The sequence below is a fragment of the Dysidea avara genome, chromosome 8, assembly GCF_963678975.1.
Source record: "Dysidea avara chromosome 8, odDysAvar1.4, whole genome shotgun sequence".
Taxonomy (NCBI): Eukaryota; Metazoa; Porifera; class Demospongiae; order Dictyoceratida; family Dysideidae; genus Dysidea; species Dysidea avara.
This window is the reverse complement of record NC_089279.1, coordinates 28,783,647-28,807,573: the sequence shown is the minus strand read 5'-3', so window position 1 is coordinate 28,807,573 and position 23,927 is coordinate 28,783,647. Positions and strand designations below refer to the sequence as shown.

General features: G+C 40.5%; 3 protein-coding genes and 1 long non-coding RNA gene across 4 annotated transcripts; 3 read left to right on the top strand and 1 right to left on the bottom strand.

The window, feature by feature from the left end:
* Window positions 1-2,963: 2,963 nt before the first annotated feature.
* On the bottom strand, window positions 2,964-5,767 carry LOC136264001 (uncharacterized). Its single transcript, XR_010704918.1, has 2 exons — window positions 5,049-5,767; window positions 2,964-3,780 (listed from the first exon to the last, which is right to left on the bottom strand). It is a non-coding gene; the product is annotated as an uncharacterized lncRNA (long non-coding RNA).
* A 10,379-nt stretch (window positions 5,768-16,146) lies between these two features.
* Window positions 16,147-18,708, top strand: LOC136264913 (uncharacterized). The gene has a single exon (XM_066059679.1). The coding sequence runs from the start codon at window positions 16,147-16,149 to the stop codon at window positions 18,706-18,708; it is 2,562 nt and encodes an 853-aa protein (XP_065915751.1).
* Window positions 18,709-19,111: 403 nt separating this feature from the next.
* LOC136264912 (uncharacterized) lies at window positions 19,112-20,656 on the top strand. The gene is made up of 2 exons (XM_066059678.1): window positions 19,112-19,504; window positions 19,556-20,656. The coding sequence occupies exons 1-2, from the start codon at window positions 19,112-19,114 to the stop codon at window positions 20,654-20,656; spliced, it is 1,494 nt and encodes a 497-aa protein (XP_065915750.1).
* A 57-nt stretch (window positions 20,657-20,713) lies between these two features.
* Window positions 20,714-21,598, top strand: LOC136264911 (uncharacterized). Its single transcript, XM_066059677.1, has one exon. It carries the CDS (start codon window positions 20,714-20,716, stop codon window positions 21,596-21,598), a length of 885 nt encoding a protein of 294 aa, XP_065915749.1.
* The last annotated feature ends 2,329 nt before the right edge of the window (window positions 21,599-23,927 follow it).

Below are 23,927 nucleotides of genomic sequence, written 5' to 3'. Positions count from 1 at the left end.
ATTTTCACTTTTGGTCCTTATAAGCTCCTGATGAAGAAAGTGATGAAGTCATTATCCATAGGATATATTGTTAGAATATCCATTTCAGTTCAAGCATAAGACCAAAACACAGCATTCCAGTGGTTTAGTGGTGACCACAACACTGCCTAAGTAAACTGTAGTGAGATTTCAGACTACCAGAAGCCCTGGAATACCTTCAATACATGAAATTCCCAATATCTAATGCCTGGCTTTCATCCACAGTGGACCTACCTTGGTGGCCACTTGTACAGAAGGCTGCCTCTCCAAGAAAGCCAACTTTTAAATTCTCCTGTGAGACATCTATATGGTTAAATTAGTGCCTTTCTAAAGCAGCTACCTGCTTATTAATTAGCCAAGAAATTTTGACCCAAAAGTAACCATCTTACTGAACTCTGTTGTTTACTTGGTGATAATATTATTCACGTGGTTAAACCAGAAGTGTACAAGTATAACATATCTAATAGTTATAACACACCCATGAGATTTGTATCTGATTTGTAAACAGGACACCCGAGGGCCACAGGCCCAAGGGTGGAATTGTTTACAAATCAGAGACAAACCGAATGGGTGTGTTCTAACTGATTTGTGGTATGGGGCGTGCGCAGATCAAAGGCGCCCAGTGTTGGGCAAGTTACTTTGTAAAAGTAACTAGTTATACATTACATATTACTTGCAACTGAACTATTTAGTTACAGTTACATATTACCCATAAAATAAAGTAACTGTAATAATATTACATATTATATTACTTTGTGTCCACAGCCTTAAGCTGTCACGTGTGAAACTACCACCTTATCACGTGACATGATTGCGTTGTTGGACAATATGCAAATTTTGGTTATAAGTAAGAAGCTGGTGAATAAGCTTCATTGAGTAGGCCTCGTTACTTCGCTGTGGCTAGGCATTACTCAGAGGATAACTAACGAGATTAGTAACTTCGTTACTTGTAGTAATAATATTACGTAATATTAGATTCGTTACAGTAACTATATTACTTAGGTAACGCGTTACATTTGTAAGTAAAGTAGCTTGCGTTATATTACCTGTTTTTATAGCGTATTTCGTTATATTACTTTGTTACCACAAAAGTAATAATATTACGTAACGCATTACATAAGTAGCGCGTTACTCCCAACACTGAAGGCGCCCATTTGTAACATGGAAGGAACAAGAAAGCAAGGCTAATATTGGCTACTGCTGAGCACTGTGTACACGGAACTATTTTACTCACTAATTACAGTCTTGATGGTTAGTTAATTCATTGTTAGCTACAATGGTAGCGTGTTTGCCATGCACGAGCGCAAGGTGCCATCATCGATGCCAATCACTCCAGCCATTGTACTGCTTCGCATCATTTAGACGGTAGCCAAAGTTTCTGATATTCATTGTTGAGTGGTGCAGCGCTATAATAGCCTTGGTTAGTGTGGCAGTTGCTGCGGTGCACGGTTCACTAACAAGTCAAACAATTCTTAATAATTCTGTTAATCAAAACAACAATCACCAGCACACTCAAGATTACAACTAGCTACTGATAATAATTACAATCACGCGACTATTTATACCCTACGTTACATCACTATAAGAAGTCTGTTCATTACGTAATACCACATCTCCCCCATATCAGAACAATTCAATATATTTTAATGTCATTCAGCTATAGCTAGTATGAAAATGTACTGTTTGTTCAATTAGAATTTTTTTAAAAACTGATTCTACAGAAACCTGTTAATTTTAGCAACTTTTATATGCTCACCTGTATAGCACGTATATCATATAGGGGTGGGTGGGTGGGAGGAGTGGTGGGTCGCCCACGCACAAGAAGTGGTTGACAGTGAAAAAACAGTCTATAAGTATCATGCAACTGTTTAAATATATACGTTCTTTGTTATCAAGACTCACGGTAGTGAGTCGCGCGGCCAGTAAAGCAGAAACGCGCGCCGCAGACAATAAATGACGCGACCACTACGTGAGGATTTTACAAGAACGAACGTTCTCAAATTTGGCCTTCCTGTAATCCACCCGTCACTTACGCTATCCCTCTGAAACTCTGGAGTTGAACTCATCGTGTCACTAGTAACTACCACACAAGCAGTGAAGCAAATCCATGCCGATTGTTTCGTGATCGAGATTGCCGACATGAAAGGGGACGTTTCATTTTTTTAAAAATTTTTTTTTTTATCGCATGCGGTTAGACGCAACCGCAGGTGTATGCCTTGCGTTCCTTTGTGCATTCCGAACATTGATCGCCCTGTTATCGCTTCAGTATTCACTCAATCACCTCAAGATTCACATCATCGATTTCACCATACATGATTACCCTACAGTCGTGATTTCAGCACCAAACGAAGTTTCAGTCGTCCTCAGTCGACCTAGAGGCCAAATACAAATCCCAGATTGTTGTTTTCCGCAATACTCGCTTGGCATGTAGGGCAATGTGTCTTTAAACTGTTCTGAAAGTTTCGTTCAGATTGAAACATTTGTTTTCGAGAATGGCTAGTTTGAAATTTGAATTTAGTCGCCCCCACGTCATTTGCTCTCTAAGAATTTTACTCGGAATTTAAAGAATGACGCAGAGCACAACTGCGGTCTCTGGGTATTGATGAACTGGCGCTCTATGTAGTTAATCAGTACATATAGCCACCAAGAAGTGTGCTGCCATAGATTATAGTCCATAGATATAGCTAATCTATGGTGCTGCATACCATCCTTCGTTTTGAAATTAGTCGCCCCCACATAATTTGTCCTCTAAGGGCGCGGCTTAAAGAATGACACAAGAGTACAACTGCGGTTACCAGTTGTTGACACAAGCTGTGAGTAATTAGCACATGTAGCTAGCTTAAAAGGAAGTGTGCAAAATCGCCTAATACAATTGTCACCATGCATTATTGCATTTTATAGCACCCCCACACAAAATTACACATGTAATTACAACATACAGAGGAGACACATGAATACCAAACACTTTTCACAACAATAATGTAAGAATTGTACAATAATGACTGTAATATAACTGCTATGCAAATGTTTTCCAGTGGCCCGCCATGGTAGCAAGTCTCACATGATGGCATGTATATTCATCCAAACACAATGGGAGTAACGAGTGAGTATGATGACAACAAGTTGGTATGACTCCATTTGTAGAATCCAGATGAGTGGGTGTGGCTCCAGTATGTCTAAACGGTTAACAAACATTCCTGTTATAAATACGTGCTAGAGTTGCAATATAATAGTATAGTATTTAAATGCAATAATACATAGTCTCCATTGCATCACTATCAAACGACACTAAGTGGAGGATATTGTTGCATCTCTAGTATGTACACTCTATCAGTACAACCTATCTTAATGGCCACTAGTATAGAAAGACAACCACTCTTGAAAAGCCAATTCCAATTGAGAATTTATACACTGTTACCTGCTGAATGAGTGAAGGTGGCAATAAACAAGTTCCACCGTAATTTATACACGTGATCTGATCCTGTATATTCTGTCAGTGGATGAGATCCACTTGGCCAGGACAAAATGTGACTCAAGTGCCCTGGATGATCCATACTCAACCAACTTATGACCCAGTGGCACAATGGAACTGACTATTTATAGAGAATACAATTACATTTATTTCTAAGATGTGTGGATGTGTGGACACATTACAACACATTACATGTACATACAAGACACGCTACGTACTGTTTTAGCATTTCAAGTCACCACATTATACACGTACCAGTCAACAATGCTTCATAGTGCCCATCAGTAAACCTGAAGAAAAGTTACGAAAAATAAAAATTCACATAAGTACAATGAAACCTCATTAATATGGCAGGCTGTGGGACCAAAAAATTTGGCCTGAATAACAAGGTGGCCTTATTAATGAGGTCATAAGTAATGCTTAGCTATATTTGGGACCTACTAGAGGTGGCCAATATAATGAGGTGGTCTTATTAAAGAGGTGGCCACTAAGTGAGGTTTCACTGTACATATAGTTCACAATATTGTGAACAATATTAATGGTTAACAATATACACTGAAACCTGCAGGTCACTTCTTGTGGAAGATTGCTCTCTACACAAAATGACACATTCAGAGATTGTATTTAGATGGATGATACAGTAACGCATTGTGACTTCAATACTCGTGATGTGTCACTGCTAGGCAGCAACCATATACACGGCACTGCCACATCGCACTTGCTTGCACACACAATTTTGCTAACGATTTTACAAATTGATAATTAAGGGGTGTGGCAACTAGCTGTTTCCCTTCTGTACAAGTGGCCACCAAGACAGGTCCACTGTGGATGAAAGCCAGGCATTAGATATTTGGTATTTCATGTGTTGAAGACATTCCAGGGCTTCTGGTAGTCTCAAATCTCACCACAGTTTAACTCAGGCAGTGTTGTGGTCACCACTAAACTACTGGAATGCTGTGTTATGTTCATCTTATGCTTGGCTACTATATTGTAGAACTGAAATGGATACTCTGAAAAATATATCCTATGGATAATGACTTCATCACTTTCTTCATCAGGAGCTTATAAGGACCAACAGTGAAACTTTTTACACTTGGGGCTGACAGTCAACTGCCTATGTCTGAAGCAGTGCTTTTGGTGCTCTGGCTGCCCCCTTGCTGCCAGCACTCACTGTCTCATACGCTGTCATACACTAAATCCATCTCTATAGCCAGTTAGAACAGCATGCTTCTTACCTTTTTTTAAGGCCGCATAATGCAGCCACCTCTTTAAAAGGCAAGGTTAGAAAATTTTGTCCCTACGGCCTGAATAATGACCAGTTTTCACTGTACTATTAGTGATTAGTGATCATGGGGGATTATTTATTAAGATACTAAGATATACAAACGCTACAACCTCTAAATATAGCAGTAAATTTTTTACCCTGGTCCAATGTCTCATAATAATCGTGACTTCGTGAGAGACTCTACTGTGACAAATACATGTTTATCATGATATGTGCTAATCGCCTTTTTACAATTAAGTTTTACAACACAAATACATGTATAGTTAAACTCACCAATTGCGACTAAATCCCTTCAACACGAAAAGACAAATAATGAGACAACCTTGGAGACAACAGCCACACAAGCCTATTCTGGTGCGTTTATTTAGTAGTAATATAAATTTTAAAGGCGTTTATTTACAACAGGACATAATTACGCGCCCCTCTATTGTCTCTGTACATACTTGCCTTTTCTCATTTCATTTCACAAGATCTCTTGGCAGGGGCGTAGCTTCTTCACTTGAATTAGTCAATGCTTGAAGTAGATCGAGATACTCTAATAAAACAGTCACATTTCTACAAGTGCCATATTTTTATATTGTAAAGTCTGTAAGTAGCTAGTAATTTAAACTATACAATCCGATGCTAAGCAGAAGTTGTAACTATGCTAAATATTGATTGCTGTGTTCAGCGGTGGAGCAAGTAGTTGATATGAGGGGGGCTGGGCTGACCCAGACTTATTTCTATAGTTTAGTAAGGTGAGACCAAAAAAAAAAAAAAAAAAAAAAAAAAAAAGGTCGCAACCAACTGACAAGAGCTTCCACCTCACCAGCTACCATTTCTAGCTGATAAACTACATAAAAATCCTTACATAGCTCGCTACACACTGAATACTTTATTAGAGTGACTGCTCTATTAGAGTATCTCGATCTTTATCACGGTTTTCAGCCCCACTCCAAGAAAGATAATTTCGGTGTGATATCATTCTGAGGGGGGGCTAAGCCCCCCCCCCCCCCCCCCCCCTTTCCGCCGCCTATGGCTGTGTTACAGCTGTTTTGTGACTGCTCTAATAGAGTATCTTGATCGTTTCAATGCAGTACAAGATGAAAGGCAAAGTGTTGTTAAGGGTTTACTAGTTAAAATGGGTGTTAGTTGACTGCAGTTGCATGCCACTAACAGGGCCGTCCAGAGAAATTAGAGGGCCCAGGGAAAAGAGTTAAAGAGGGGCCCAGGGGCAAGGAAGGGTCTAGATCCTGACTGCTCTATTAGAGTATATCGATCTTTCTTTAAACAGGTATTCAAGTGGCCCCTTTCAGGCTGTGGTAGGGGGAAAAATACCCCAGTTACCCCCAATGTGGGCGGCCCTGGCCACTAAAATTACAGTTATATTTTAATATTCTGTCACTGTAATCTGGGGTTTCTGTCAAAACCATGGAAACTACTGACTCACCTACTGTTATCAACAGTGCATTGCTTATTCTAACAAAAAGTATTGAAATCCCATCCAAAAACAGCTTATAGCTGTAAAAAAAGTGCGCGTCCAAGTAAAGCAGAGTTAACTGCGACAAAAAGTAATGATATCATAATGCGGCCATGTGCGAGGTGTGCAAGTTGTAATATTAGCTAATCAGATAATACAATGTTATTGTTAAAGTGTTAATGAGAACTATGTGATGCTGCTAGTTTTGAAGTGTGTGAGCATCTTCATAAATGCCACATAAATTTAATTCTCAATAAAGCAATGTGTATAGATTCTCTGATAGTAATAAATAGTTTGAGTTTGGCCGCCTTTCCTGTATACAGCAATGCTACGAACAAAGGAAAGGTGGCCAAACTCAAACTATTTATTACTATCAGAGAATCTATACACATTGCTTTATTGAGAATTAAATTTATGTGGCATTTATGAAGATGCTCACACACTTCAAAACTAGCAGCATCACATAGTTCTCATTAACACTTTAACAATAACATTGTATTATCTGATTAGCTAATATTACAACTTGCACACCTCGCACATGGCCGCATTATGATATCATTACTTTTTGTCGCAGTTAACTCTGCTTTACTTGGACGCGCACTTTTTTTACAGCTATAAGCTGTTTTTGGATGGTTGTATATACATTAGTTTGCCGTGATAGTTATAAACGGCGAACAGAATGTAATGAATTTCACGCCCACGCACAATTTGCGCCTTCGTTAAAATGGCCTTACTCAAAGACGATTAAATGTCTAGGACGTAGTTTTCTGTATAAATACTTGGTTTGTTTATCATGCTGTAGTATTGTGCTGCTGTGTTATGCTATAATAATATTAGAGATTTCCAACTAAACTAAATAACTAACATTCCATGCATTCATTGGTATGACAAATATTGTGCTATTTTTCAGGGTCATTTTAGTGCAAACCCCACCTCAATCGGTGGTTCCTACCAAAAGATATAAGCAAAAGAATTTGACAGTGTGATGATTTCTGTGTACAGTATTTTCAATGCTTTTTATGTATATCACATGGCACCAAACACAATATTCAAAGTGTCATAAATCTACATAGGAAACTATTAATAACATGAAATTTTCACCACATATCTATTTTATGGAGAACAGCATATGAGCTAGGTAAAACCTCTCAAGAGTGACCACTTCTTTGTAGACTGACCACTCAGAATATTACATGAATAAAGCAAGTGATTCACAAATAGAACTGTGTATTTGTGTAATACAAAGTATACACAGGTAACCAATGCATTTTCAGGGACAGCTAACTAGAAAAATCAGTAATATTATATAACATGGTAAGCAGTGACATCACAAGTCACAATCAACAAATACTTTGGAAACATGACAATCAGATAACAAATGTAAGAACAATACTATTTTTAAAATAATTTGTTTGGACACTGTTCAGCTTTATTTGTCACATTGTAAGCACTAAGGATGGTAATTATTATATAATACAATAACATCACTATACTATAAAGAGATAATTTCTGACCAAAATTACAATCACTGAAGCTGTTATAAAATGGATCAAAACAGCAATAAATACACCAGAATATAACAACAGGTAAGTGTGAAGCCATGTATGGTTGGTATCACATGCCAGTCTCCACTTTTGAAAAGATTATGCTCAACCTTGAACCTTATTTTGCAATTCCGCGCAAGACAACAAACTGCTCACTTTCAACCTATACTTGCATCAATGCAGAGGGATGCCTTGAAGTCCAGGGTGATTGTAATGCTGAATTCTGAACAGTGCTAGAATAAGATGGCGATCTGACTTCTAAAGGGTCATATTTTCGTCGTAATCCAACTTCAATCGTCCTCCAATCAAAGAACACACGGCAGAATCGAAATCAGCGTATAGGGTTTGCCCGAAAACACGTTTACCGTCCTCATCAGCCATAGATTCACGCGGAAACACTTGGAAACTTTGGCTATCACCGGTGCCGCATTCTTCCAATTAGAATTACGTACGCAATTATTTGTACGAGGTCCCTATGGGGATTTTTATTTCTCAAACTTTGATTTGACATATTTCAATAAATACCGCATGGATTTTAATCCAGTAAAGTGCATTATGAAGTACGAAGCATTGACTACCATTAACTGGAACGGCAGCTTGTGAAACATTTATTGAAGGTGTATAATTTAAGTAGCAAAAATATGTGTGAAAAATTGGTTGGTTGGAAATCGCTAATAATATTAATGCTTAGCTATATTATTATTTTAATGATGTTTCTATTACTTTAGTGCACAGTGGGAGGTGGAAGCGTCCATGATGATGATTGGGCACTGTGCAAATAAGGTGAGTGTATGCTTTGTACAAAGAAGCCCACGTAGCTGTGCAGGGCTCATCTTCTGTACAGGCTCATCTTCTGTATAGTCTTTTTGTTTTTTCGAGGGGTAGCCAACGCCCATGCAAAACACCGAAATGGTGTATCAGAGGGGTTGCCAACGCCCACGCAAAGCACCCAAATGGTGTGTACGAGAGTCCCAATCTTTATGCATTTTAAAAGCATTTAGTGAGATTGCTAACTAGTAACTACCTGTACAGTTGTTGATCTACATCTTGTTTTAGCTATTCGTGATCGATCATTGTCTACTTTGTTAAACTCACTTTCTCCATTATTTTTACGTGATTTTGGATTTAGGGTTTGGTTTCTAAAATATTTGTGTATTTCTGATTGGATTTCTCACATAGTATACAAGAGTCCCAAGGCATTGGCTACCCCTCGCTTTTTACCAAAAGTCAGTTCATCTCTAGTTGACAAAGGTAGTCTGACCATCTAATTATGATATTAGAATCTAAATTAAATTCTTGATCACAGATACACATTTCCCTTGTTGCTATATGTGGTGGACTACAAAATTAACTAATGTAAACAACCCTTACCATACCTTGTAGTGTTTTATTTTTATGTGAATATGTAGTGTAGTGTAGTGTAGTGTAGTGTAGTGTAGTGTAGTGTAGTGTAGTGTAGTGTAGTGTAGTGTAGTGTAGTGTAGTGTAGTGTAGTGTAGTGTAGTGTAGTGTAGTGTAGTGTAGTGTAGTGTAGTGTAGTGTAGTGTAGTGTAGTGTAGTGTAGTGTAGTGTAGTGTAGTGTAGTGTAGTGTGTGAGTGTGTGTGCATGTGATAAAGATTTTTTTAATTCACTAATTAAAATGTGACCGTTTTTTCCACAGGTTTACATGCTGGAGATCTGCAAACAGCTAACTTGAAAGTTTTATATTGACCATTTTTTTAAAAATTAATATTTATTTGATTGCATTTACAAAGTTGGATCATGTGATCAAAATAGTTTAACGTGTTATTAGCATGATGTACAAGGGCTATTGACCATTGAAAAGTTGATGAATTAAACATTCACGAAAGGAATGCTTCTCCATTGCAACTCGCCCACGCAATATAGCGCGCGTCACTGATAATCAGTGCTCAGCCGGGGTATGCGACTATTGGATTGAGATGGTGATTTTTATAAAATTATTTGTATCATGTTAAACGTTCGTCTCGAACGGTATAACTAGCTGAAGTATTCAAGCAAGGAGCGATCTAGCCTTGTATCACCCGGATTCGTTAAAAAGTTCGCGCCTGGATTGTTGGGGAGAGCCAAGAAATTTTACAAATTTCCAAAGCAATTCCTTTTCGGATGGCACTTCGTCGATTTCAGCTCAACTAACCTGATTTTGTAATTTTCTCTTTGTTTTCTTTTTGTATAGGTATGTAGTTGTCGTGTGTCATGTTTCTGCTGCATGTTTTATTTTGTACTTGTAACTGTAGCTATGTATGTATGTATGTCTTTGTAAGGGGAGCACGTTTGCAGGCTTTGCCTTTTGTGTGACCCTTATCTTTTGACAAAAATCAATAATCTAATCTAATCTAATCCAATATTTTCATTGCCAATGGTTTTATGTGTAATGTTAAACCCCTACTTTGTACCATGAAAAAGGCCGTATTAAGCTGTTACGTTTTACGTGAAAGTAGATGTCATCCTGGCCATTCCTGCTAGAACCGCCGGGGAAAGGTTTAAAAGTTATCTGACGCTCCATGACAGAGCCTTGAAAACCTGCTTCCAGTGTAGACACGTGTATCTTGTAAACGGAAAAAAAAATTTAAAGGCACTTAATTGTTTGATATGCCTTAAGAGAAACAGCAGGGAGAGGGGGGAACGAATCTCAGCCCCAGTTTGACTCCTAGTCATTATTTGGTGAGGCTTTTCTGGTTCTGACAGTTCTTCAGGAAACCCAGCATTAGATTCTTGAGGAACAACTCTTAATTGGATTCTGTTCCTCTGAAGTTGACCTGAAGGAGTCTCTACAAGATAGGGTTTGGGGGTTTCTGCTGAAGTAACCACTCTGCCCTGGACCATTATCAGAGTCTACCCAAACAGGAGTGTCATCAGGGATCATAGGTAAATCCTTGGTAATCCCAGGCCACCAAACGGAGCACCTCACTCTGGCTCTACAGTGTCCAATCCCCTGATGCCCCTCGTAAATCTTCGCCAAGGTCTCCTTTTTTAAAAAAGAAGGAATAACAATATGCTGGTTATATAATAACAAATTATTATGAAGCAAAAAGAAACTTCTCACCTTCCAAAATACATTCAGGTCAACATCTGTAGGAGATTTAGCAGGCCAACCCTCTAGGCACCATCTTTTCACTGTCATGTACGTTGAGTCATCATTTTGAGCATCTTTGTACTGTTTAAAGCAGTGCTCCCCAGCTGTTAGAGCTGCTACTACAGTATCAACAAACCATTCTACTTCTTGAAGTTGTTTGTCACAATGTGAGAGTGATGCTTTTTATAAGGCATCAGCTGTAGTCAGTAGCTTTCCAGGTACATGTGACACAGTGTAATTAAACCTGGCCATTCTTAGTCTAAAGCAAAAACTTCTAGGAGTCAAGGTTTTTGGCATTCAACAATGGGATGAGTGGCTTGTGATCTGATTCTATTAGAAAGTGAGTACCCAGTATGTAGTTTGCAAATTTGTCACATGCCCATGTAACTGCCAGGGCCTCTTTTTCTATCTGGGCGTAGCGTCGTTCAGTCTCAGTCATGGAGAGGGATGCGTACACCACTGGCTTCCAGATTTGGCCTGACCGTTGGAGGAGAACCACACCCAACCCATAGGAGGATGCATCAGCAGATACTTTGCTGCTGGCTTCAGGGTCATAAAGTGCCAGGACTGCTGGTTGTGTCAATTCAGCTTTAATTGCTGTGAATGAATCTTCCTGTGTTGGGCCCCACACCCAAACAATGTGACGGACTCAGCAACTCACGTAATGGCTGACTAATTTGGGCTAGCCAGGAAGAAAATTTCCCTAACTGGTTAGCCATTCCCAGATACCTGCGTAGGTCAGTAACACTAGTAGGGGGTTACATATTAAATACTGCTGCAATCTTCTCTGGATCTGCTCTGATTCCTTGACTATCAACAAGTTGTCCCAGGAACTTCACAGATTTTTGGTTGAATTCACATTTAGTACGGTTCAGGGTGACATTAGCTGACTGTAGTCGCTGAAGTACTGCCAACAATCTAGAGTTGTGTTCTTGTGGGGTGGAACCAAACACAAGGATATCATCCATCTGGCATACTACCCCTTGCAGACCCTCAAGAATTATCTTCATTCATTTCTGAAATAGTCCTGGGGCACTTGTGATGCCCAAGGCAATTTGTTAAAACAATACAACCAATATGGGATTATGAATGTTGTAAGGTAACGAGAATCTTTGGCAAGAGGAATTTGCCAAAACCCACTATTGGCATCGAGCTTGGAAAATATAGTGGCACCAGCTAACAAGGCTAAAGTTTCATCTACTTTGGGCATCAGGTGTCTTCTCTGAGAACACTTTCATTCAACTTCTTCAAATCAACACAAATTCTGATGGTTTCATTCAACTTCTTCAAATCAACACAAATTCTGATGGTTCCAGATTTTTTTGGAACCACCACCATCCCAGCACATCACGGTGTGGGCTCATCAACCTTAGAAATAATGCCACCAGACTCTGTTCAAATTAATTCTTCTTGGACTTTCTTACGAAGTGGTAGTGGTATGTTACGAGGGGTATGAAGAGAATGTGGCTGTGCATCGTCCTTGAGTTTAATCAAATATTCATCCCCTAAAGTTCCCAAACCTCAGAAAATTGTGGAAAATTGGCTGTAAATGTCCTCATCAACCATAGCATGAATTCTGTAAATAACCTGCAGTGCTATGATGGCTGATAAGCCTAAGAGGTTGTGTCTCAAGCCCAGCTACGAGAATCTCCTGTCTAGATGAAATAGCTATCCTTTTTAGACAGGGCACCTGTAAATTGTCCCAGTACAGTCAACTTTTGGTTGGCAGGTCCTGACGATATCTTAGAGGGCTTCTTCAACTCTGTTTTTAAAACATTATTATTATTATATATAATTGTATAATTATTAGCAGTTTACAGCACTGTATGTTTCCTCTGATATGGCTGTTACTGCAGCACCAGTGTCTAGTTTGAACTGAACAGCTTTGGTATCCAGAGTCACTGTAACATACCAAGATGATTCTGAACTGGTTGCCATGGCATTTAGGAATGCAGTATCAAGGGACAGGGGAGGTAGTCAGTCTCTCACTGGGTGTGGTATCTACAGGTAATTCATCAGTGGGTGAAGTGTCGACTGAAAATGCTTGTTTCTTAGTCTTGGAAAAACAAAGTGAGCTGTAATGCCCTCTTCTGTTATCTCTGTGACATGTGGCACTGATAGCTGGACACTTCACACCTAGCTGGATGTCTACTGTGGCCACACCTACTGCATGCTTGTGCAGATTGTTGTCTGTCTGGCAACATGCCCCCTCTGAGTTGTTGTGGGTGGGGTGTGGTTTTTCCACCAATGGTTCTCTTGTTGGAATACTTGGATACAGCATCCACTACTACAGGGTCTTGCATAGTCCCTTCATCTTTTAACTGACATTGCTGATCTTGTACAGCTTTACTCAAACATACTGCCTTCTTAGCTTTGTCGAGCATTAGTTCCGGGTCGAGCTTGAAGGCATTTGAACATGGCTTCATCTCTTATTCCAATAACAATTCTGTACATGTCACAGAGCATCTCTTCTGTTAAATTTCCGTACTCACAAGTCTCTACTAAGGCATAAAGCTTGGAGATATACTGCTCCACCATTTCACCTGGTAATTGGTTGCGATGATTAAATTTGACTCTTTCCTAACTTTGAAGAACCTGTCAAGTTTGGCCAGGACAGTGTCATATTTCTTTTGTTTTTCACTAGTAATTCGCGTGAAGTTAGAACATTGTCGGCATTTTCCCCCATCGTATACAACAGAGTTACCCACCATCCTTATTTAGGAATTCTCTTCGACTCAAAAATGTCATTTTCACCACATATCAATCAAGTTATCTCTAAACAACAAGGATGCTAAACTTTGTTAAACGTAACCTTTAAAGATGTTCTGCAGAAACTAAATGTTTAGCTTACACCAGTATAGTGAGACCACTGTTGGAGTATGGGATACCTACTTGCAGAAGAACATACAAAGTATAGAAATGGTACAACAACATGCTGCCCATTAGATCAAGTCAGACTACCGATATAACAGCAGTGTTACATCTATGTTAGCAGATCTACAATGGCCATCACTTCAACACCGACGATATGTGACTAGATTAAACTCTTCTATAACATTGTTACTCCTCATCAGTCTTAACAGTCCTAAATTACTTCACTAACACCACATATCCCACCTGCCACCACCACCCTTTCCATTTTGAGATTCCGTTTGCTAGAAAAGATCATAAATTCAGCTATTACCCCCAAATCTATCCACAACTGGAACAATTTACCCACTGACACTATTGAATACTAATCTCTACAAGTATTTTTAGAGAAACTATAACTGACTCTTATCTATGTGATGTAATGTTTTCCTTATCTCAACATATCAGTTTGTAACTGTGTTTTCAGTAATCATAATCATAATCAGTGTGCTCACTTGTCGAGTTTCAGATTCTCCCGATAAACCAGACGCTTAAATCTCTAAACTGTTCGAATCTTCTTTTCCATTTGGACAAGCTGTCTGGATTACTGAAGTCAAAAGGTTCCAGCGTTTTCAATTGAATGCCAGCCATCCCACTTCTGACACCATGTGGCAGTTGCTGCGGTGCGCGGTTCACTAACATGTCAAACAATTCTTAACAATTCTGTTAATCAATACAACAATCACCAGCACACTCAAGATTACAACAACTAATAATAATTACAATCACGAGACTATTTATACCCGTTACATCAGAAGTCTGTTCATTATGTAATACCACAGTTACTGCTGATTGCACGAATCTTTAAAAATTGCGTGACGCATGCGTTTGTGCGCACACAAGATTTTAAAACATTTTGTTTCACGGGACAGGTTGCTGATGTCGGGGAGTAAGATTCCCAACGTAAGCAACTTGTTCCGTGAAACAAAACACTTTAAATGCACCTATCAATGTATTGCCCCACTACCCCCCCTCGGGCATATGTGGGGCTATAGTGGGGATTTGACACAGCCGAATGTCAAATGCCCCATAGTAGGGCAAACCTATCGTGTCAAATCCCCACCGTTGGCCCCAGTTGCAACTCGGGATTTGACATAGCGAAGGAAGTTACAACAAAAAATATTTGGGCACTTACTGAACGATCGTCAAATGCCCCATAGTGGGGCAGCAGTTCCATGTCAATTTCCCCTGTAAAGCCCCACTTACGCCCGAGGGGGGGGGGGGGGGGTGGTGGGGCAATACATTGATAGGTGCATAAATTCTTGTGTGCGCATACACGCATGTGTCACGCAATTTTTAAAGATTCGTGCAATCAGCAGTAGCTTAATTTATTGGCGAACGAGCGTGTGGCATACAGTTGCCAACTCAGCTTAGGCAGTTGTACTGCTTCCCTTTCATTCAGATGAGTGCAGTGTTGTGTGTTTATTTGTTTCAGAGCGATTTATCTCCTTGTCAGTCCTTGATGCATTTAATAGCCTTGTATTGTGAGCAGAGATGCCAACCTCTGAACAATTTTAGGAGTGAAACCTCAAACACTACTGGCAATGTGGAACAGATTCAAGTGCAGCTCCAGGATTTTTGGTAGTGAAGACCAAAAAAAAAAAAAAAAAAGGTCGTCGCATGTTCTAAGTATAAAAATAAGCACAGGTCTGCCAAATTTTAAGCACAGGGCTAATTACGAAGTAGATCAGGCGTGAGAACTAAGCTGAAAGAGTGAGAAACAGAGGGTTAGGCGTGAGAGCGTGAGATTACTAGCGTGAGATTACTAGCCAAAGAGTGAGACTCACGCCTAATGCGTGAGAGTTGGCATGTCTGTTGTGAGGTGGGGTCTATTCTACGGAACGGAACGGAACGGAATGATGGACTAAACTACGGAACGGAACGCTTTCTCAAATTGAAGCCTGCAGTTTACCGTTGCTGAAACTGCTTACATGTTATCGACGGACCTTCAGAGGGTGATTAAACATGCTCTCAAGAAAGATAGAAACAATTAAAAGACTGTCATGAACTGACTTTATAGTATATTCATTATTGTACTTCCTTATTGTATTTTAGGCCTTAGGTTATGCGCATGCGTATACTGTAATGTGTGACTGGATGCCATGTTTTTCGTACGCGATGAGTAGTGTGTAACACGTTGTCCTCTATCCGCTCAATCGTCGGCCCTCCTGCTTGCCGCTGTTGTGAACCTGCTGTAACGTGCATCAGCCACGATATTGGTGCTGTGACCAGGATTGGTTTGCTGTTTTGTAACCCGCCCCGCAGACGTCATGGTACCATGGCAGTGAATAACGGTACCCGTCAAGGCAAGCCAATTCACTGGTAAACATTTCTTTTCTGGTGTTTTATTACAGCAAACCAGGATGGAGGGAATGGACAAGTTGAAGGGATCCCGCAAAGCGTACCACGCACACTTAACGCGCATCTATGGCAAGATAGAGGAACTAGACCTGACGCAACCCGCTACTGAAGACACTATTAATTTAGTTATGTCATACATTGACCAGTTGAACCGCAAGACTGAATCATTGCAGCAACTCGATGTGAAAATACAGTCCATGATTGAAGGAGCTGATGATTCAGAACGAGACACCTTTGAGACCATAGAAATCCAAGACACCTTAATAGAGAAGTTGACACGTTTGAAGCGATATTTAGAGAAGAACAATACCACAGCTGTCTCACCAGTCACTCCCCCTGACTCTGCATCAAGAGAGTCCATAGTTCAATCTGCACCCGCCAGTCGATTACCCAAGCTCGACTTGCCGAAGTTTTCTGGAGACCCGCTTGTATGGCAAACATTTTGGGACTCCTTCCAATCAGCTGTCCACTCAAACTCCAAGCTCACAGGCATTGAGAAGTTCAATTACTTGCGATCATTACTAGAGGGTGAAGCATCCAGAACTGTAAGCGGATTTACTTTGACCAGTGCCAATTATGAACAGTCCATCTCTCTACTACAAGCCAGATTCGGAAAGAAACAGAAAATCATAAATGCACACATGAAAGCGTTATTGAATTTACCCGACACTTCCAATACTGCATCTAGTCTAAGGCACTTGTATGACACTGTCGAAAGCCACATAAGAGGTTTGGAATCATTGGGGAAGAGCAAGGACACCTATGGAGATTTGTTAGTCTCTCTGATTTTAGGGAAACTGCCACCAGTTGTAATCAGGAATCTCACTCGGAATCACACCTCAGATCAGTGGGATATTGATGAACTTCGTACTGGAATTGAACGAGAGATTACTATTCTAGAATCTGGTCAGGAAAGTCGTGATGATCATAGTCAATCCAGTGTCACTGGATCCTTTTTCACGGGTGTACGAAAAGGACTGTCAGCAGGCGAGAAGAGGTCAGTGAATGCAAAACCACTATGTGTGTATTGTAAGGGACAACATAGTGCTGTGTATTGTAATGTGGTAACTGATGTAAAGGTGCGATTGGATATAGTGAAGAAGGAACGGCTGTGCTTTAATTGTTTGGGAACCCACAAGGCTGTTAATTGCAACTCAAAGAATAGGTGCAGGGAATGTCATAAGAAGCACCACAGTAGCTTGTGTGGAATGGAAAGCACACCTAGTGCAACCCAAACAAACCCTACCACACAGAACAATCCACAGCCCCCACAATCCTCTCAGACATTGCCAAGTACGTTGAATCCAACATCACAGAGTTTTGTTCCAACTCAGCCAATTGCTGGCCTTACTACAGCTACACAGCCCCTGATTGGCAACCGAGATTCTAGTCCAGCCTGTCTTTTGAAAACCGCTGTAGCGTTTGTTAGAGCTGACAACCACAGGGTATCCGCAAACATATTGTTTGATAAAGGGGCTCAACGGTCCTTTGTAACACAGACTTTAGCTGATAAGTTGGGCTTGCGCCCCCACCATAGAGAAAACTTGAGTATATCATGCTTTGGTGGTGAAACTACCTCTAAGTACCAGGTTGACACAATCAGGTTCATGCTTGAAACCAATGTTGGTGACATCGCAATTTCAGCTTTAGTTGTACCCCAGATAGCAGCACCTGTTCAAAACTTTGTTAACTCAACTTTACACAGCCTTCCTTATTTGCGGGACTTGAAGTTGGCCCATCCTATTGGCTTTACACAAAAATTTCAGATTTCATTGTTAATTGGTGTCGACCATTATTGGGAGATCATGGGCAATCACATTGTCAGGGGTACGGGTCCAACTGCCATGGAGTCCAAGCTTGGATATCTACTTTCAGGGCCACTTCCTATGCAATCAGAACCCCATGTCACTCATGCTTACACAACTCTAGCAGTTAATCTTGAGTTTTGTGATTGTACTGATTCATCTCCTGACACTAGCTCAGACACTCCCACACCTGTGGAACATTCTACTGACATATCACCTGAACCATTCATGGCAATGTATCAGAGGGACCATATATCACGTGACAAGGATGGATACTATGTAGTTCGTTTCCCATGGAGACCAAATCATCCTTTCCTCCCTTCTAATCGGGCAATCTGTGAACGGCAAACACGTGCACTTGCTAGAAAGCTTGGATGCCATCCAACTTTGCTTCAGCTTTACGGTAACATCATCACTGAACAAGAACAACGTCAATTCATTGAGCGTACACCTACTGAGAGTGACCAACCCACCACTGGAGTTCATTACATACCGCACCATCCGGTGTACAAGAATTCCTCTACAACTCCGGTGAGAATTGTATACAACTGCAGTTGTCGTCAATCGCCAAAGTATGCTAGTCTCAATGATTGCCTATTGGTTGGTGACACACCCTTAATTGATGTATGTGCGATACTGTTACACTTTCGTTTACACTGGTATGCCTTGTCAACCGACATTGAAAAGGCTTTTCTCCACGTTAAACTTGACGAACAGGACAGAGACTACACAAGATTTTTATGGTTATCAAAACCTTAATGATCCAGAGAGCCAGTTCACCACATACAGATTTAAGGTAGTCTTGTTTGGGTCCACAAGCTCCCCGTTCATGTTAAGTGCAACTCTACACCATCATCTTGATCTGTATGAGTCTCCAGTTTCATCTGACATTAAACGCAACCTATATGTTGACAATGTAATCTCGGGATGCCAAACAGAGGAAGAGATTTTAAGCTACTACACTGATGCCAGATCCATCATGGCCACTGCACATTTCAACTTGCGTTCGTGGGCATCCAATAGCCCCAAGTTACAAGCAACAGCACAAGCTGATGGAGTACTTGACACTGACACAACAGTTAGTGTTCTTGGTCTGAAGTGGAACACCTGCACAGACACTCTAGCACTCTCACAACGTTGACTTACAAATGACAACACTGTCATGACCAAACGCAACATATTACAAGCAGCATCAAAGCAATATGACCCACTTGGGTGGCTCTCCCCAATAGTCGTACGAGCCAAATTACTGATACAAGAACTATGGCGTAAGCAAGTGAACTGGGACGAACCCCTGGATGATGACTTCAACAACAAATGGTTTCAAGTTGCAGCAGATGTCGAACAATCAGCAAGTGTGGTAATGGCACGCAGGTATTCTGTCATGTCTTCAAACAAGTCTGTTTACCTACATGTGTTCGCTGACGCGAGTACAAAAGCGTATGGAGCTGTAGCGTACCTGCAAAGTGCAGGACAAGTTGACTTTGTTATGGCAAAATCACGAGTCTCACCACTGAAGACCACAACACTACCTCGACTTGAATTGAGGGCAGCTGTCACAGCTGCGCAGCTTGCAGAATTCATTCACTCTACACTATAACCCCAGTTAGACTCCATCAAGATCAAGCTTTGGAGTGACAGCCAAATCACACTGCATTGGATCTTTAGCAAGAAACAGCTGAAGCCATTTGTAGCCAATCGAGTCAGAGAAATTTGCCTCTTATTTCCTACTTCTGTATGGGGTTATTGTCATACGGATGATAATGCTGCAGATCTTCTAACCCGAGGAATCTCTTCAACCCAGTTACAGTCATCAACATTATGGTCCCATGGTCCACCTTGGTTACCATCACAATCTAACTGGCCTACATGGTCTCCAGCCACTGTCCTCCATGTCCAAACCAATGATGAAGAGGTTGAACCAACTCTCCCAGCTACAGATGCACCTGTTACTCTCAAGCCTGGACTTGGCCAGATCATTGACATCACCAGATATAGCAAGCTGACAAAACTTCTTAGAATTACAGCCTACGTACTGCGTTTCATAACCAACATTAAGCAAACATTACCAAAGTTGTCTGGACATCTAACTCCAACTGAACTCAGCCATGCACAGGTATTGTGGATCAAGTCTGTCCAACAACATTCCTTCTGTAATGAAATTGCCAATCTCCAGTCCAAAGCATCTCGCTTGCCACTAATACGTCAACTACGCCTTCACCTAAACAATGAAGGCATTGTCTGCTGTGGGGGAAGGATACATAACGCCCCAGTATCTCAACAAGTGAAGTTCCCTTATCTGTTGCCACAGAAGCACTGGCTCACTGAACTCATCATTCAAGATATTCATCAAAGGCATTTCCACAGTGGCACAAATAGCACTGTGACATACCTTAGACAACTGTATTGGCTACCAGCAGCCAGGCGACATGTGAGAAGTATCTTGAGACACTGTGTTACTTGTAACAAATTGTCTGGAAGTCATTACAAGGCTCCAAGCCCACCTCCACTTCCTAAGCACAGGTTGCAGATGATGAACCCATTCACAGTCACCGGAATAGATTTTACGGGAGCACTGTATGTTCGAACATCCAGAGGAGAATCTAAGGCGTACATATGCTTGTTCACTTGTGCAAGTAGTAGAGCAGTGAACCTAGAGGTAGTTACTGACCTCTCTGAAGAGACATTTTTACAAGCCTTCAGATGATTTGCAAGCCGAAAGTCCCTGCCAAAACTTGTTGTGTCTGACAATGCTTCTACCTTCATGTCGGCCGCTGAGGATTTAAGAGCATTGTTTGAATCCAGGACCATACAGGAAGGCTTAGGAAGACAGGGAGTAGAATGGAAGTTCATCCCTTGTCGTGCACCCTGGTATGGTGGATACTGGGAACGCCTCATTGGACTAACAAAGAATGCTCTCAAGAAAGCTCTTGGTCGTGCTTACGTTACTCTACCAAGCTTGCAAACAATCGTTGTAGAAATTGAAGGTCACCTCAACAATCGACCTCTGACGTATGTTAGTTCGGATTTAGATGAACCAGAGCCCTTAACGCCCTCCCATCTCCTCTATGGAAGGATTATTGACACTGTGCCACACTCTCTCGCTGCCGAAGATGAAGTGATTGATGAGAACTACCAGGAAGTTGGCTCTAAGTTACACAACACTCTCAGCAAGAAAGCAAAGGCCCAGGCACTAATAATCCAACATTTCTGGAATCGATGGAAAAGGGAATACCTGACATCTCTCAGAGAAACTCACACTGTCAATAATGGTACAAACAAGGAAAGAATCAAGGTTGGCGATATAGTCATTGTACATGATGATGTTCCTAGATTGAAATGGCAATTGGCAGTGGTGAAGGAACTACAGCGAGGGCATGATAATGCAGTAAGATCAGCTGTCATTCGCACTGTAAATGGAGTTATGAATAGACCTATCATCAAACTTTATCCATTGGAAGTGAATGTAGAAACAGAAATGCCAGACTCTCGAGATATATTGGATGACAGTACTCCAGATACACCGGTACCTCATGATACTGAACCTCAATTGCCCTCACGACCTCAACGGTCAGCAGCAGTTAAAGCTAGAGCACAAGTCTCAGATTGGGCCCAGATCTTGCGTGGCCCGGAGGATGTCATGAACTGACTTTATAGTATATTCATTATTGTACTTCCTTATTGTATTTTAGGCCTTAGGTTATGCGCATGCGTATACTGTAATGTGTGACTGGATGCCATGTTTTTCGTACGCGATGAGTAGTGTGTAACACGTTGTCCTCTATCCGCTCAATCGTCGGCCCTCCTGCTTGCCGCTGTTGTGAACCTGCTGTAACGTGCATCAGCCACGATAAAGACTGATTGTGGATTCTTGTTGGTTGTCATTAGTACGAAGTACTTATTGTGGGATTAACTGTGATTAACTGTAATTCATTGCTTGTTTCATCAAGGCTAATAGTATGTGAGTTGTTTATGCTTACTTATACACTCTGGAGCCTGGGCCGGTGTGTTTCAATTATGCATCTGTACACTGGAGGTACACTACATAGGAAGCAAGGAGACAAGAAAGAGTCAGTGGAATTAACTCAGTAAAAAAGTTAAGGAATTTCATGCAGTGTGTGGAGAAATGATACTGACAGACTGGGCCGTGTGCCATAAGGAGGCTATATTCTGTGAGCATCAATAAAGTGATATGCCTGAATCCATTAACTACTGCAGTGGACTAAAGCCAGTAGTGAGTTGAAAAGTTTCTGTTTTCAACTGCTAGCCTTTAATCAGTACTTGAGACCAACCAGATCTCCTAAGACTCCCATGTATGTATACTATGTTGATAGCCATCACAGGGATTTCTGTAGTGTAACATTTCACATACTTCTCTGCACATGTACTAAGAAGCTAACATGCATATACAGAGCAGGACAAATACATGAATTTATGAACCCATTGGATCAGCTGGACTGGGAATCACTTGAAAATATGTACACAAATTTAAAAAATTATGTAGCTATGTTGCACACAACATGATGAAATTGATATAATAATTGATTTGTTACACTCCCATTCAAGAGAAGGTAGAGTGGATTATTATGATACAGTCAGTATGGTTTTGGATAGTTAATGAATCATCTTTGACAGTGCTGTCTAAAAGGTCCTTGGTTTTAGCTATAATATGTCAGAAACACCAACTTCAAGTGTATTTGTAATTAGTACATACTTTATGATAGCACATATATATTAATTATATTTAGTACATAGCTACTTGTATGTGAGGCTAGAATTTTTGCAATTAAAGATGCAGTAAGATTTCATTTTACTTAGAGAAAAATTCAGCTCGTCAGTAAAACTGGATTTATTTGTTTATTGTGCAGAAGTCACACAAGATTATAATTCACATGTACTTAAGTTATTACAAAACTGAATGAAGGAGGGAGAATTAATTACATAAGGGGGAGTGGGTTCCAAAGCTTAATTACTGAAGGGAAAAAAATTATATGAATCAATGTTCTGTTTGTCATTAGTTGAAAATATCCATTCCTTTAACCGAGGGTCACAATGGATAAAGAAATCTTTAGTGATATCAATGTGGTCATTAATAATCTTGTACATCATTGTGAGTTTAGCTCTGACTCTTCCCTGTTGTAGTGTAGGTAGATCAGCATATTAGAACACTGGAGTATCTCGAAAAAATCATTTAGACAGAGTCTGGTAGCTCTCTTCTGGATGGCTTCAGCTTTGTTTTTGTGGGGATCCCGAACAGGTGATGCATATTCCACAATAGGTCTAAACATGCTTCTGTAACAATTGCACTTACACAACTTGGGAACACAGTGATGTAAAATTCTGTGTATATAGAAGGTGTTGATTTGGTTGGCTCTTCTGAATATGATATTCAAAGTCAGCTTGCTATCAAAACCCCTAGATAGGTAGCAGACAAAACTTCCTTGATTAGTGTGTTCTCAATGTAGAAAATATGTACGATGGGACATCTCATTTGTCACTCTTAAAAACTCACATTTTTGAGGATTGACTGACATCATCCAAGTGTGAGACCATTGGACTAGCAAGTCCAGATCTTGTTGCAACGCAACACAGTCATCTGTATTGTGTATAAAAGAGTACAAGCAAAAACATCACCATCATAGTCCATTGCAACTAAAATTTGATGAATCCAATCTCATAAATCTTCACGTGTGGTCTGAAACTCTGAAAGTGATACTTCACTCACTCAGCCACGTAGCTATTATGCTGAAGTTAGACTGAATCAAGTTGTGATCAACTAACCTTTCCCTGTCACCAGTGCCTTTCTGGTTTCTGGAAGATGTGCCCAGTTTATTGTGACTGTGCTCTGAAACTGATGAAATTGATTAGCCTTCTGAATAGCTTGTCAATACCAGCAGAAACAATTAACTGACTTCCAATCCGGCATCTGAGCCACTGCAACAAACTCGCTTCAGTCATCAATAAATGAATTAAAGAGC

Bases quoted from the DNA above. Each gene is read 5' to 3' on its own strand.
- LOC136264911 (XM_066059677.1), top strand. From the start codon at position 20,714: ATGTCGGCCGCTGAGGATTTAAGAGCATTGTTTGAATCCAGGACCATA.
- LOC136264913 (XM_066059679.1), top strand. From the start codon at position 16,147: ATGGAGGGAATGGACAAGTTGAAGGGATCCCGCAAAGCGTACCACGCA.
- LOC136264912 (XM_066059678.1), top strand. From the start codon at position 19,112: ATGACCAAACGCAACATATTACAAGCAGCATCAAAGCAATATGACCCA. The intron at 19,505-19,555 runs GTCACAGCTGCG...CTATAACCCCAG, and splicing joins GACTTGAATTGAGGGCAGCT to TTAGACTCCATCAAGATCAA.